We start from the raw sequence: 12,181 nt of genomic DNA on the forward strand, positions 1-12,181 counted from the left end.
GTTGAATTTAAAAATGGAGAATATTTTAATATACAATTTTGATTTAATTGTTTATAATATCATAGAAATAAAAACAGAAATTTGAGTGATAGAGAAGTGTCCACAGTGGTTAGCAATAACACTTCTGCAGTCAGAAACACAGTCTTCTTTCAATGAGATAGATTTGACACCTTTAGAGAGGAAAAGACTTTTAAGTTCGTTAGGAATGCTGAATGTGCCGCATTTATCAAGATTAGGACAGTCACTGAATGCATCAATGCCGATGTTCTCGATGCTAGGTGAACTAACAAAAATGAAGTTAAGGTTCTTGCAGCCCATGAATGCACCTGAGCCAATAGTGTTGATGTAGTTGCCGTTGAAAAGGACACGAACAAGTTTATCACACTTGTAGAATGATTTAGGATTGATGTATTTCATCATCATAGGAACAACAAATGTTCGGATGTCGCTCGATGGGAGGAATGTGTAAAGCTTAGTCTGGTCGAATGTCATAAGAGCACCGTTACCAAATAGAAGTTTCCCTTCGTCAGGGAACAGTGTGATCTTCTTAAGAAGTGGACATCCAACAAAACAACCACTGCGAACTTCGAATAAGCTGCTGTTAACTGAGATGCTGAACTTAGAAAGAAGTTCGTTGTTGGAAAAACAGAACTCGGAGATGACACTGATCGACTTAGGAAGCAGGATTTCGTCGATGTTGCAGCTCTCGAATGCACGCTGGCCAATAAGTTCGACACCTTCACTAAGTGTGACACTAGACAAGTCGGGAGATGACAAACAGCAGCCATCGGGAATAGAATGGCATGAGGTAGAGAATGATGTCAACGATGTCTCTTCAAATGTTGAGATATCGATAGAGGTAACGGTGGATGGAAGAATGGCGGTGCGTAAAGAAATCTGATAAAATGATTTGGTACCAATGCTGACAAGTTGCGTGTTTTGGAGACCAATGTCGCGGATGGATTTGCATCCACAAAATGCATAGTTTTCGATGCTACGAATAGATGGAGGCAGAGTGAGAACACTAAGACTGTTGCAGTTCTGGAAACAGTTGGATGAGATAATGCTCAACTTGCAGTCTTGTGGGAATGTGACACTAATAAGAGATTTATAGTTGAGGAATGCGTATTGTTTGAGAGATTTGAGACCAGATGGAAATGAAATTGATTGGATTGTTGATTCTTGAAATGCTGCATATTCAACATCTAATGATGGATTGTTGTCGAATGACATGCTCTTTAGCTGTTTCTTCTGGAATGCATATGCATTGATTTTGTTGCATGTAGATGGAACATGGAGATCTTTCTTCGAATCTGAACCAAAATATTCACTCAAAACTGTTTGCTGATCAATGATGAGCATACCATCACTGAAATAACAGTATGTATTCAATGATGTGTTAACAGAAAGATTTTTGTGGCAATTACCAAATGCGCCCGGTCCAATATAATTGACATTTGGAAGAATAAATAGATACAAGAGAGATATATCATTTTGGAAGGCTCTCTCACCAATGTAAGTCAAAGAATTTGGCATATTGATTTCTGATAAAGACGGACAATCACGAAAAGCGCCAATTTCAAGCTTAGTAATATTTTCTGTAAGAACAACTTTCTTAAGTCTGGTGCAGCCTTGAAAACATGCAAAAGGGATTGTTGTCATTATACTGTTGCATATAAATTCTGAAAGGCCTGTACTCATAAAACAATACCTGCCTACAAAAGAAATTTTATCATGTAATGTGATTGATGGTAAAGAAGAAGTGGCAAAGGCAGAATCACCTAATTTAGTAACATATGAAGGAACAACATACCCTGATGTTAATGCAGCAGATCTCTGAATTAGTGTGGAGTTGTTGTCGCCGGAAAATAACGAGGTTCCATCCGTTTTGAAATTTTTATTTAATGGATGTATCTCAAATCGTTCAATTTTACAGAAAGAAAATGCAGAGCCGTATATTGTTGTGACATTTTGAGGAATGTAAAAATATGTAAGCTTATCCCAAGAAAATGAGCCATCTCCTATCACTCTTAATTGTGAATTTTCGGAAATATCAACTCGAGACAATTGTGATGCAGAAGAAAATGGACCATAACCATCTGATCCGATTTCTAATAGACTATCAGGAAGTTTAATACTAGTTAAGCTTGTGCAATAGTAAAAACTGGCTGGTTTGATATATAATAGTTTTGGGGAAAGATTAACTGAGGTGAGTTTATTACAGTATGCAAAACAGGATTCAGGAATGGTTGTGATTTTCATACAGTTTGAAAAGTCAATACTTTCAATAGAAGAACCGTTGAATACATATGAAAAGTGGTCTGGAGTTGGATGTTTAGACCAAATGAGATACTTTTGATGGTGGTCAAACAGTTTGCAAAAGAACTCTTCAGTGAACTAGATCCACCGCTGATAGTGACACATGAGGACAAAATAACATAATTGTCTGGAATTCGGTCTGGTGTTTTGATGAGTGTTGTGAAGTCGTCGTTAAATTCAACTCCATAATCATCAAATCGATTACAAAAAGAGAGCTTGAGAAGAAATAAAAGCATCAGATATATTCATATAATCCTTATATTATACAAGTAGCAATTAGCTTTCACGCATAACCATAATGATCATAATGTTAAGTATGCTTAATATTTTGATTATATTTTGAATATGAGTGTTTTAAAATTGTCGAATTTGTCAACCGGCTGATTAAAAGTGACGGTGTCACTTTTAGTTAAGAGGAAGTTCACTCATCGGAATTTTTATTTCTTTAATTTTATATGAGTAAGTTTACAGAGGAGCAAGCTAATGCTGTTAATGCATCCATTGACCATCCTATTGCTATTGTTGCCTGTCCCGGATCTGGAAAAACGTTCACAATTATTCATCGTATTGCGCATCTCATTGAATCCGGAATTAAACCGGAAAGGCTACTCGTGATTACATTCACCAGAAAGGCAGCCCAAGAACTAAGACAAAGATTAACAAATATGGGCTTAGAAGTCTCAAAATTAACGGTCTCCACTTTTCACTCATTCGGACGAACCATTGTTGCTAAATATGGTTCTCTCATTGGGATACAAAAGTTTCGACTGATTACAGAGAACGAACAATATCAGATTTTAAGTTCTTATCTTCCACAACCAGAAATCGCTGATAGAAAGCAATTATTACTCGCTCTTCAACTATACAAAGTAACAAAGAAATGCGAAAGTGAAGAACTGTCTTCAATCTTCGAAAAATACATAGCCGAATTAAAATCAAAAGAATTAGTTGATTTTACAGACTTAATAACATATCCATTAGAGATATTACGTAATAACCAATACGCACTACAATATTACCAACGTAGATTTGAATATTGTCTCGTTGATGAAATGCAAGATGTATCACAAACGCAATTCGACTTAATTCATACTTTATTTAATAGTAATGGACATATTACTGTTGTTGGTGATGATGATCAAACGATTTATGGCTGGAGAGGTGCTGATTCTTCATTATTATTACAATTCCAAGAAAAATTTACAAACGCGGAAACATTTACACTCAGTACTTGTTTCAGATGTCCAAACTTCATTATTAAAGCAATGTCAGAATTAATTAAAAATAATAAAATTCGTGTCAAAAAATCTATAAAATGTTCATTGAACGAGCCGCTTGGGAAGAACAGAATTAAGATATTAGGAGCGTTGAATCAAGAAAGAGAAGCAGTTTTGGTTTGCAACGAAATTGAAAAAATAAAAAATAAAAAACCGTTTGAAACAATTTCGGTTTTGTTTAGGACGAGGAAACAAAGTTTGAAGATCTTGGAAGAGATGAAAAACAGGAGGATACAAATCTCTAAGAACAAACAGAAATATGAAGGTCAGTCTTTTGATTTAATCTGTAATTTGCTGCTTTTAATATCTGAAAGAAAATTTGATGAAAAAATTGTAAATTCAGAAATAATCAAGAAAATTTCTGCAACAAATCAAATTTCTGAAATAGTTGGTAGATACAAAGACATGAGAATCAAAAGTATTATTGATGATATCGCGGATAAACTCAATCTAAAGGACAATTTGATAAATGATTTGATTTCTGAATCAGAAAAACCAGAAAATTTGGATTTAAATCCAGGAGATTTCGCTGATGAACTGAAATTTAATCAGAATGAAATACAAGAGAATATAGACAATGTTGTACAAATGACAACTGTACACCAGGCAAAAGGTTTGGAGTGGGACAATGTGTTTATTATTGGTTTGAATTCTGGAAATTGGCCGTCAAACAGATCGAAAGATAAAGAAGAGAAAAGAAGACTGTTTTATGTAGCAATGAGTAGAGCAAGGAAAAATTTGTTTATGTCTTTCTCGCAATCATCGAAACCTTCTCCTTATTTATCTGAAATTTCTGATTTTTACTTCGATATTTTTATCGAAAAAGAAGAAGAAAATCAAATGGAGAAAAGCGACAAGAGTGAAGTGAAAAGTGACAAACCAATAGAACTTCCAGGATTTACATCTGTTCGAATGATGAATTCGATGAAGAAAGATGATAAAACAGAGAATGGACAGTTGAAATTGGATTTTGTTTCTGCGAAGCAATCAGTTGAAAATCAACCAAAAGTTTTCCAAGATATATCAATAAGAAGTCGTCCTCATTTGGATTTGAGAATCATTTCTCCTTTGTCTACTAACAAGGAAAAGAAGGAAGAAAATGAATCAAAAACTGAACAAATAAAACCACTTGAAATCAAAAAAGTGACAGGACCATTAAGGTTAGGAGTAAGAATGATGCGTCCTGGACTTTCAAGTGGCAATTCACAACAGTTCAAACCTCCAAAGATGACACAAAAGAACTAATATCTTTTTTGACTATTCTTGTTTATTATTTTTTGTTTGTTTATATTGATTTATAAAAATAATCTTGTAATTTATCTGAGTGTATTTTAACATATTCTCCAAAATCATATAAGAGTACGAAAAATTGACGAGAATCGATTATATTTATTGCATCTGAATCAATTAGATCTGGTATCATGTCCTTTTTCCATAGAATCATTAAAAATGTAGCAATAGATGTGAAATTGAGAAAGTAAAATTGTGATGGGGAAAGGGAAAAAAGTGAAAAAGTGACATTCTATTTTTTGCACTAGCAGCCTATGGGCGAAATTCTTTCCAGGTGACAGTCCAGAACCAAATCCAATTCAATATAAACTCTGGATTAATCAATAAATATTTCATTAATCGATGTATATTCGAATCATTATCATCTACAGTCATTAATATCAATCAAGGGCATAACTCAATTAAATTTTTAAATGCAAACACGCTTTACAAAAATAACTATATCTCTCAAAATTTAGCAGCTAATATATACTTAATAGCTGAAGGAGATTATTACGACATTCTTGGGGGTATTTATCACCAAGAGGCAAACGTTACAGCTACTTATTATGAATATGAATTGTCTCTAAATAAAGCTGATTTTCTAGATAATTTTTCACATTATTTTCGTTTGAAAAAGTTATAAAAAGTCCTAAGAGGTATCCTGAACCATTATCCTAAGACAAAATTATTATTACCTTATTGGCGCTGACAGAATTAAAAAAAGGGCAAATCCTATTTCAGCAGCTCATTATCTCAAAATTAACATTTTCCTGCTTTGAAATTATCAATTAATTGTGCCCTAACCACTTTCGGACATTCTCTCAATATTTCGAAATATTTCAAAGGTAAAAAGTTAATATCCATGGTCGGGGAAAAAGTTATCATAAATCACTATATATTACTTAATAAGGCTTATAAACTTTTTTATTATTTAAAATCGTTAGTTTTGAATTTATGCGAAAATATCAGAAAGCTGTAAATATTAGTATCAGATAGGTTATATGGATATATAAATATATAAAGATAGAAGAAGTTCTTGAATGATATGGGAATGATAGCAAATATTTTGTGTGCAAAATATTTTACGCATTAAATTAGTCAGAGGAGGGACGACTGAATCGACGCGTGCAAAGAGTCTTACTCTAGATTCAGCTTCACAAAATCCTGGAACACCTTTATTTATCCAAGATGTCGACCTGGGATCACAATACATACCAATGGCAAAACAAAAGTCTGAGGTCCGTGGCTGTCCATCAAATAATGTGTATTTGTATGGATCTTTTACAAGACCTCCGAAACGATTACTAGAATAGTCTGCTTGTATATCATCTGGCGTGAATTTGGTTGCATCTTTTTCTACAGTCCGATCTGTATCATAGAATGGATTTAGAAGCTGAGACCAAGAATTAAATTTTCCTTTACTTGGGTATTCAAGGATAAAATGGTAATATCCATCCTCGCTTATAAATTTCCTTTCATTTAAATGTGAAAGAATGGAGTATTTGCCATTAGTATTTACTTCAAGTGCTATGGTTGTGTTCGAAAACGCGTAAATAGAAAAATCCTTTATATTCTGCTACAACATGATCATGGTCATGAAATACTTTGAGACCGATTTTGAAAAAAAAAAGTAAACTATTCAATCAAAAATCTTCGAACGACTTCAACTGATTATTATGATAGAAAATATGTTAATTTAGTAGATACCCAAAAAACATTTTCCCATTGAAAAATACTTTGAGATCATGGGGATACAAGAGAAAAGTTTAATAAAAAATAGGTCATGTTGATATGAAAACATACAATGATGCAAGAAAAGCTCGAATCAACTGAGAACGATAGCAAATATTTTGTGTGCATAAATTATCGTGAAATATATAATTCAAAGGGACTTCAACTGAATTAACTCTTGCAAAAAGTCTGACGCGTGGTTCTGCTTCGCAAAATCCTGGGATTCCATTATTATAAAAGTCTCCGATTTTTGGATCGCAGTACATGCCGATAGCAAAACACCAATTTTTGTGATTGGGCTGTCCATCAAACAAAGTAAAATTCTTAGAGTCTAGAACAAGACCGCCAAACTTGGCAAATTCATAATTGTTAGGATTATCAGCTTGAATATCATCAGGTTCAAAACCTGTTGCATTTTTGTAGACAGTGCGATCTGTGTCGTAATATGGATCTAGGAGTTGTGACCAAGAATTAAATTTGTTTTTGGCTGGGTATTCAAGGATAAAATGACGTTTGCCGTCATCACTTACAAACTTACTCTCGTTGAGATGTGAGAGAATGGAGTACTTTCTGAAAGTGTCGACTTCAAGTGCTTCACTTTCGTTTGCGAAACAGCGGCTAATGCTGTGGTTGTGTTCAAATACACGTAAATAGAAGTATCCACGGTATTTTGCGGCAACAATTTCATGATTGTAATATAATTTGAGACCGATTTCCTAAAAAATCTATGTAAACTATTCAATTAAAATTTCCAAAATCAGAATAGTAAATGATATTTTTCTATGAGAAGTTATTGCTTTAAGGATCTAAATATTGTTCAGAACCTTTATAAAAACATCTATAAGATGAATTAAACAAAATAAATTCTTTAAAAATAAAATTATTATACAAACATAATAAAAAAATTAAAAATATATATTAAAGTTATTGTATTGCACTTAGTAATTTCTCAGTGAATATGATTTCACCATTTGGAACACGAGAAATCATTACTTTAGCTTCATCGTATGTCGGACCAAATACTCTTGTTTTCTCAATTGTCATCGAACTTTGTAAAACAGAAACAATACCTCCGAAATGACAAACACCTTTGATTTCACCTTTATAATGTTCTTTTAAGTAGTTTATCATATCAACAAACTCTTTCGTCTTCTCCATTTGAACAGTACAAACGATTCTTCTAAATCTTGTATCCAAGACTTTTCCAATTGTCTCTAATTTGTTGCAAACATCAGTTAAAACTTTCTTATTATTAATTTGCAACATAATCAAAATTGCCTGTGGAAAACTCGATGCTTTTCTTCTATCCATTCTATCTTTGACAGTAGATTGTAATTGCTCAAATATTCTCTGTCTGTTGTTCGAAGTATGATGATGGACATCGTTTTTCACAAGTAAAATCGCTCCTTTCCTTGAGAATGTCAACGAAATCTCTTTATCATTATCCAAAGAAACGCTGCGAGTATCTAATGGTTTCTTTTGTTCAAAGAACTGCTTAATCGAATCAGGATTATCATTGGAATGATTCATGATATAATCCCTGATATCTGACAATTTTTGTGGTTTGAATGGGAAATAATCGTTCACATCACCTTTTGTTTCAATTATATTTTCTAAAGGATCCATACAAAACGTAACGAAAAAGTCATATTTCGACACCGTCGTCTTACAATTTTCTGCGAATTCCGAGATTTCCGAGAAAGGCGTCCTTTTTCCTACCATAATTTTCGCTAGAACAGGATTAGATTTTCTTGCTCCTTGCGGCACGAATTTCATTATTTCTTCAACAGATTTACTTACATCAATAACTTTGAGTAAATTAAAAATGAAGAAAATCAAAAATATCACAGCGAAAACCAAGAAAACGTAAGTAACAGTCCACATAACAACTCTTGGATTATTTTCGTAAAACTTTGTTTTTGTGTAACAATTGAAACAAGTATCATTAAACAAGAAATACAAACAACTCTGATAAACAGTCAAAGCCATGTAATTAATAGAAGAAGTCTGCAAAACACCATTTCTATTTATACCATCTCTTACAATATATTCCAAAACAGCGGCCATGAATGTTGCAAAACTCGTGATATTTGAAGGATCAACCATAACATCCAAAGAGTTATTTGCTTCTGTAATTGTACTCTTTGATTGGATGTTGATTGCCAACAAAAACACAAGACAAAATGTTGTTACAGCAAAAGACAAAAACAAATATAAAATTGACTTCAAAAATGTATAATCATGAGAAACTTGTTTTTGTTTCTGCTCCAAAGTGAGCATTTTATCAAACAAACTTGAAATCATCTTCAACATTGAAGATTGGATTGTTCTAATGACTCCAAACATGTTTTGTCGCATAGAATGCATCGAATAAACTAACAATATAATCAAAAACAATAAAATACAATAAATAACTATAATTATTTCTATATATGTCCTTTCATGGTCCCTTATATTATTATAAATAGTTTCATTGTGTCTGTGAACCATTTGGTTGAAAACATTGTTACATAATTCAACTAAAGGAATTGAAAAAGTGTCAAGAGAAGAAATCAATCTGTCATTTAAATCTCTGTCACCATCTTTGTTGTTTAACATGAAGAATAAAATGAAATGGAGTCCGGAATACAAATAACTCAATGTGCAATTGACTTCATTACAATTTGGAAGAGTAAATGGAATATCTTGATACAAAGTTCTCGCGTTAAATCTCAAAACATGTCTTGTTAAAGCAATTTCAATGTCATTGACGTGTCTAATTGCTAATATATATAAACCATTAACTGTTGTCTTCCAATCATCATCTGAGATGTTATAGTAAATTGAGGAATTCAAAATTCCGTTGTAATCCTCTGTCAAAACGTTGGAAAGTAATCTGACATCTTGTCTGGCCAAATGAACTTCGTTTCTGAAAAGAATCATTCTTTCCATCATCAAACAACTCAGTTCATAAACATCTCGCTCTTTCTCATTCTCGTAAACCAATCTAAGAATAGTTAAACAAATTGAAACAAAAAATAAAACAGATATGACAAAAGTTGAATACAAAATAATCGTTCTCACTTTTTCAAAAGAAATTTCAACGTGTTGGTAATTAGTTGGAACTGAGAAAGCATGTGACATTGCCTGCAAATATTCGTCATTTGTAGATACAATTGTCATATACCTCAAAGCGTGTTCATGTGACTCCAAAAGTGAAATGAACCTTAATTCTTCTGAAATCTTCTCTTGTAAGTCGTTTTCTTCCTTGAGAGTTGGCTTGGAGATGGGAAACATCATCGAATAGTTGTAGAAAAGATCATTGACAATGAATGTTCGTCTTGAATTCAAAAGTTGAGCGGCACGTGAATAACATTCAGAACTTTTATGGAAATTATGCTGCATATCTGCATAAAACAAGGCATTTTCGCATGCAACACTTGAATTATATGGATATTTCATTGTCAAGTTTCTTAATATTCTTGATAATTTTTTGAGTTGGGAGTGGTAAGCGAAGAAAGTATCGTGGAAGGCATCTGAATCATTGGTAATGACGGATCTCCAGAATGCTCTATGTATCGAAGCAAATTGTACAACTTCACACCTGTAATCATCCAATTCTCTCGCAATAACAGGTGAAATCTTCTCAGATGATTGCATCAAACAATAAATCGCTTGATACATCTGTAAATTGCGGATTCCAAAGTAATCTAAACTCAATGTATGGAGCATGAACCTGTAAATGATGTCATTTGTGCCCCAGTTAACTGCAAACAGGAAGGAGACATAGCTAACCATCCATGTCGAAGTTGGAAACCGTTCTAAACAAAATTGAACGAAAGACGATGAAATAACCGTTTTGTTACCGGATTGAAAACCTTCGTAAATCAATAATCTGACTTGTCTTTCAGTAGTGAGGCTTTCCAATGTAGCTGCAATGGCAGAAACTGTATAATTACCATCTTGGTTATCGAATTGATCCAAAAACTGCTGAATCACAATTCTTCTGCGATCAGTAATGAATCTGATGAATAAAGAGAGCAATGAGAACACTACTGGTACAAAACATAATAAATACTTAGGTGTGGAGACTTGAAAGTCGATTTTGATGAAATCTAGGGCTAATATTATTAATGTGACCGTATAATGAGAAGCAATCATAGAATTAAGAAGGTTATTGAGCATGGGAACTTCGTAGGCAACGTAGTATATAGCTATTAGTAAAACCAAGAAAGATATAATAAATAATGAATAGTATGCGGCTTGTCCTAAGTTTTGTGTCTGTATTGAGGTGAACATTACAAGTAGCATGATTAGCGGCATGTAAGATGTAAATCCTATAAACCATTCCCCAGTAATTTTATTCGGAGAGATAATTGAGTTGTTATCGATGTAAATAAGGGCCATGTATAGGAATAAATGCAATACGAAGAAGATAATGTAGAAAATAGTAACTGCTCGCGATGAAAAATCTTCATTTGCAAAAGCTAATCTGATTACGTAATTACAAAAGACGACGCAATTGTAAGGATACACAATCGTAATGATTTGTTGAGAAAGGAAAGGATGTAGATGGATCAGCTTCTCAGAATAGTAAAAGCAACAAATAAAGGAAATAAGAGGGAGTAGGATCAGTATAATTGAGATCGAATTCAAAACATTGGATGATATGATTCCGGGAAATATTCTTTTTAGATTTTCGCAATTAGGAAAAAATGTGATATCTGTTACTTCAGAATTTGGAGCTTTGTCTGTACTGGTCCATAATATTGGATATACAGCTGCTAATGGTGTGAGCAATAGCGTGTAAAAAAAGGAAAATGACGATAAAATTGTATTTTTGATTGATATGTTCTGATATATTGTTGCAAATCTAAAAAATCGCCATTTATTCGAGATTTGATGTGGTGTGTCTGTCTTTAATAAATGAATATTTGAATTATAAATCGGAGCTTCATTCATATTTTGCTCCTCTAATGGCACTTTTTTCCATGTTTTCAAATCGTGAATAATGCTATATATATTGTAATTATTAAAATCCATTGAAAACCTCAAATCGGTTTTTTCAAGCAAAAGCGGTTGTAAAATGGTTTATATTTCAGAAGATACAAAATAAAAATATTACAGCTTTTGTAAAAGCATTATATTCTTGCCTAAAGTTAAAATAAAGTAAGGGTTTCGTTTTGCTAAAATTGTCACTTTTATAGCATATTTGTTTTTGGATGTTTTGCGAAACCAAAAAAAAAAACTATGATATACAATGTGTGTGTAAAGAAAATACTTTATTTACTAGTTAAAAAATCATTTGGTATTGATCAAGTTATTTTTTCTGGATAAGATATTATATGGATAATTGGATAGAAAATACAATTATATAATCTTGTACCTGGTTTAATTAAGCTAATTGTCATCAGAAACTTGTAATTTTTATGAATTTCAGATTTCTTTTCATTACTGCTTTTCTTAATAGGTCAAGTTCTTATTTACGTTATAAAGTATGATATTTACAAATATCAAGTTATCATGTTTTTGAGAAATTATGAGAAACAAACAAAAATGAAAAAGATAGGAATAGCAATGAATAGTGATTGTATAGAAAATGT

General features: G+C 32.6%; 3 protein-coding genes across 3 annotated transcripts, besides 1 other annotated feature; 1 reads left to right on the forward strand and 2 right to left on the reverse strand.

Moving 5' to 3' along the window:
* Positions 1-51: 51 nt before the first annotated feature.
* Positions 52-2,669, reverse strand: TVAGG3_0592320 (uncharacterized protein; the record flags this gene model as incomplete). The annotated part of the gene is made up of 1 exon (XM_001330244.2): positions 52-2,262. One exon carries the CDS (start codon positions 2,260-2,262, stop codon positions 52-54), a length of 2,211 nt encoding a protein of 736 aa, XP_001330279.1.
* A 105-nt stretch (positions 2,670-2,774) lies between these two features.
* Positions 2,775-4,841, forward strand: TVAGG3_0592330 (ATP-dependent DNA helicase protein; the record flags this gene model as incomplete). Its single annotated transcript, XM_001330243.1, has 1 exon — positions 2,775-4,841. The coding sequence occupies one exon, from the start codon at positions 2,775-2,777 to the stop codon at positions 4,839-4,841; it is 2,067 nt and encodes a 688-aa protein (XP_001330278.1).
* An 821-nt stretch (positions 4,842-5,662) lies between these two features.
* Positions 5,663-5,692: a mobile genetic element.
* Positions 5,693-7,468: 1,776 nt separating this feature from the next.
* Positions 7,469-11,538, reverse strand: TVAGG3_0592350 (uncharacterized protein; the record flags this gene model as incomplete). Its single annotated transcript, XM_001314160.1, has 1 exon — positions 7,524-10,985. One exon carries the CDS (start codon positions 10,983-10,985, stop codon positions 7,524-7,526), a length of 3,462 nt encoding a protein of 1,153 aa, XP_001314172.1.
* Between the last annotated feature and the right edge of the window lie 643 nt (positions 11,539-12,181).

Source organism: Trichomonas vaginalis, chromosome II (assembly GCF_026262505.1).
Source record: "Trichomonas vaginalis G3 chromosome II, whole genome shotgun sequence".
In the NCBI taxonomy this organism is placed as follows: domain Eukaryota; phylum Parabasalia; order Trichomonadida; family Trichomonadidae; genus Trichomonas; species Trichomonas vaginalis.